Here is a 3,927-nt window from a genome sequence, read left to right as displayed (position 1 = left end):
CCATTAAATACAGCGCTAGAGTTTTGTGCTTAATATGTTGCTTTGAGAATGTAAGGGGAAATGAAGATGGTTCACTTGGGGGAAAATTAAGCTATTGAAAGATAAAAGTTGAAAACTATCAGTTGTTGTGATTTTTTTCAGTTAATTTATTATTATTGCATTTATTTGTTGTCCTTGATCAGATGTGTGATCCATTCTGCACTAAAGCCCATTCAACTTTAAAACATTACAGCTCCAGGAACCCACTCCCGACCTTCATAAACGTTATGTAATTAACTCCAAAACAGCTGGTTTTGGGCGGGTTGTTACAATATTTCTAATATTAGGGGTGCAACGAAACAGAAAATTCATGATTCGGTTCGGTTCAATACTTTAGTCTCACGGTTCGATATTTTTTCCGATACAAAAAAAGAGACATTTCCATGCCCCTTTTAACTTGTAATTTATTTAAATTAATTATGAACATTTGTTTAACCTCAAAAGTAAAGTTTTTAAATTAAATGTTGCTGAAACAGCAAGTTTCTCAGTGGATCTGCGCTCAAAAATGCAGCCTAGGTGGAGTAGTCGAACACAGATCCACTGATCCTTCAACACAAAGCATCATCAGAAGACAAGTTGATAAAGTAAATTTTAAAAATCTGTATTGCTCGATACAAGTGTGTATTGAACCTAAAACACTGTTCGATACGGTTCGATATGGGTACATGTATTGTTGCACCCCTATCGTGTATCTAGCTTCTAGCTTTAAATAAACCTCAGTTGAACTGACCTGTCTTTAGGGATGGGGTTGACTTTACAAGCCTCCAGCAGGAAGCGGACCACCTCAGCATGTCCTGAAGCACAAACAGAACATGAACATAATAAAAAACGAACAAAGGCATACTCCTCCTCTTCAGAGCTTCACCTTCAGCAGCAGCAACGTGCAGCGCCGTCCTCGAGTCATAGTCCCTCTGCTCCATGTCCATGGAGGACAGCGCAAACCTTTAGATAGACATCAAGACATGAGGACACTAAACAACACTAAATAGTTTTGAACAAACAGATTGAGAATCTGCTGAACCTCCTCAGGGCTGAAACGTCTCCAGTGTATGCAGCAAAAAGTAGGTTGATCACAGATTTTACCTGAAACATAAGAAGAAGAGTTCAACACCAATGAAGGAAGAAGACATTAAACACTTTATTCCAGTCTCACAATAGCAATGAAGAAATTTATTGGGGTGTGTTTATATACTGATCTTAATTACAATACACATGGTATAGTATTATTATTATTAGGGAAACTAATATCTGTTAAATGTGATTATGTTGCTTAAAATGATGATTTTATGTAGATACATGCCTGAACACTGATTTAACACATAACTGAACCGTTAATCTTCATTAGGTTAGAATATAATTTGTCTGGGGACATGATTTCAGCTGGATTTAGGGACTCTCCTCCTGGTGACGTAATAAAATAGGGCGGAGTCCTGTCCCGGGTGCCATGTTAAATGGTACTGACGTCCTGAAAACAGGGCTGAACGCAGACTGAATAAACCGTCTTCAGCCAGAGCGCTTTTCGTGTGGTTGATTGTATGCAACTCTTTGACATTTAATTTCCATGCATTGGTAAATTCTCAGTGAGTGTCAAGCACATAAACTGGTAAACGAACATGCTTAACAATATTTTCTTTCAACACAATTAACCCAATTTTATTGTCTTCACATTCGATTAACAAAACCATTTCAGGTCCTTCCTTTTCAACCTTTAAAATGATAAAATATAAGAAATCTATTGAACACATGAAGCATATAAAATCTAAGTAAAGTCCTGTATTCTGTGCAGACTTACCCTTTGGTCTCCCCCCTCCCTGCGAGGATCCAGTTTCTTTGCAAAGTGTCTCAAATTGTCGTAGTTGTGAAAGTTAAAGAGAGAAACAAGATCCTGGAGGATAAAATGTTCACTCATTTCATTAGTTTCAGGTTGTTTGATCTAAAACAGAATTTTTACTCAAGCTTTCTGAACATTTAGAGAAAATTTATTTTTTTCAGCTGAGGATTACCGTGCAGAACTGGATTCCTCTCACACTGTTTCCCAGTTTGTCCAGAGGAGGAGACCAGCACATGATGCCCATCACATTGGGAACAACCAGCAGAATCCCTCCGGCAACTCCAGATTTAGCTGGCAGACCCACCTGTAACAAATGGAGGAGGGGCTTAATAAACAGGTTAGTTTTATGTGTAATGCTGAGGTCTCCTCTTTCCCAGCCAAGCGAGGTACTGACGTGGAATGCAAACTGTCCAGAGAAGTCATACATGCCGCAGGAGTGCATCAGACTCAGGGTGTTCCGCACTGCCTCAGGGCTAAGCACACGCTCTCCTGTGATTGGACAGAAGCCACCGTTGGCCAGGGTCGCTGCCATGACGCTGGCACTCTCACAGGTCACCTCAATGGAGCAGAGCTGATGGAGAGGAACAGAGTCATGTTTCTACAGAAACACCTCAGAAGTTCAAACTTTAACAAATTTTTAGTAACACAGACAAACACATGTTCCTCCTAAAAAAAAATAAAACAACCACAAAATAAGCAGGATCCCCTGAAAAAACTGACCTGGAAGTAAAAGTCCAGAATGGAGGTCATGTCTGTTCCCTCAGGAAAACACTGAGAAGGCAAAAACATAATCAGAAACCAGACAAACCAGCTGCAGCCCTTTAAATTAAAAAATATATATACTGTATATAATAATTGAATCAGAACTTAACAAAAAGCCTCCGATTATAGGTAAATTAAACTTTTTTATGCAAAAAGAAAAAACTTAAAAAAAAAAAACTTACCAAAAAATACGACAGTAAATATTTGTGGTCTAGTATGTTATTTGTGGTCAATTGACAAAAAAGTAACCCAAAATGTTCTAAAAGGAAATCTTTGTCCTCACCTTTTTCTCCTTCAGATAGTAGCCGATGGCAAAGTTCCTGTCTCCAGATTCTCGTTCTGACTGAAAACTGGGAAATCAACACAAAACTGGTTCGTTTAAGCAAACATTTTAAATTTGAATTGAGTAAGTGAGTTTAAATCAGTTTATTAAAACCTCATTATTAAAATCTTTATTTAAACCTGAATCAGTAAAATTAAGCCAAAATTTATTGGATTTAAACCTGAATTAGTGAGGTTACAGCTGAGTTAATGCTCCTATCAGGCTACATGGAATTTAACAGATGAGCTATTTTTACACTAATGCTGCATTCACACCGAACGCGATTTCATCTTCAAAATCRCAGCCAACGCTGAAGTTGGTCGCTTGTGCACTTTGAGGTCAGACACAGGTCAGCTCCTGAAGCACTGCATGGCAAGAGCCTCCCCGCCCCTCCCTCCTCTGTCGGGCTCTGTTTAATGTCGGACGAGGAAGTGGCTTTGCTTTATTTACAGAGAGCAAGAGCATGTCACATTCATCAGATAATTAATGCATAATTAATTCACCAGATAATTCAGAGACATTCTGAGTTTCATCACACAGCAGCTGCGGGAGAGGCTCACAGCTCGCTTTCAGGACTATTTTTGTCCCTAGTCCAGTCTGATGAGCTGCTGCCATGCATTGGTGCGGATACCTCCTGTCAGGACACCGACTGCAGGCACTCAATTTCAGCTAAAGAGCTCCTTTCCATCTGTTTCAGGTTAGTGGACATCATTCCCGACGCTGATTGAAGCGCGTCCACCATAGACTTTGCATGTAAACCTGAGGCTCCTGATGCTGAAATCGCGTTTGGTGTGAACGCACCATAAAAAAAAAGAAATAAACCCTAACTTAGAAACACTACAGAAAATATTTGTGTTGTAGTATTTTATTGTGGTCAACTGACAATATACACTCACCGGCCACTTTATTAGGTACACCTGTCCAACTGCTCGTTAACACTTAATTTCTAATCAGCCAATCACATGGCGGCAAC

At 39.4% G+C, this 3,927-nt stretch overlaps 1 protein-coding gene across 3 annotated transcripts in view; it reads right to left on the bottom strand.

Annotated features, from left to right (window-relative positions):
• glsa (glutaminase a) overlaps positions 1–3,927 on the bottom strand; it is a 38,780-nt gene that overhangs the window by 18,539 nt on the left and 16,314 nt on the right. For all 3 annotated transcript variants that reach the window (XM_014027307.1, XM_014027306.1, XM_014027308.1), the window contains 8 exons: positions 2,916–2,982; positions 2,591–2,641; positions 2,265–2,441; positions 2,043–2,174; positions 1,832–1,924; positions 1,061–1,122; positions 905–981; positions 770–833 (listed from right to left, as the gene is read on the bottom strand). In XM_014027307.1, coding sequence (XP_013882761.1) covers positions 770–833; positions 905–981; positions 1,061–1,122; positions 1,832–1,924; positions 2,043–2,174; positions 2,265–2,441; positions 2,591–2,641; positions 2,916–2,982 — 723 coding nt within the window. The remainder of the gene's footprint in view (positions 1–769; positions 834–904; positions 982–1,060; positions 1,123–1,831; positions 1,925–2,042; positions 2,175–2,264; positions 2,442–2,590; positions 2,642–2,915; positions 2,983–3,927) is intronic.

Source organism: Austrofundulus limnaeus, unplaced genomic scaffold (genome assembly GCF_001266775.1).
Source record: "Austrofundulus limnaeus strain Quisiro unplaced genomic scaffold, Austrofundulus_limnaeus-1.0 Scaffold634, whole genome shotgun sequence".
Lineage (NCBI taxonomy): Eukaryota > Metazoa > Chordata > Actinopteri > Cyprinodontiformes > Rivulidae > Austrofundulus > Austrofundulus limnaeus.
The sequence above is the reverse complement of the archived record's forward strand: the minus strand, read 5'-3'. Positions and strand labels throughout refer to the sequence as shown.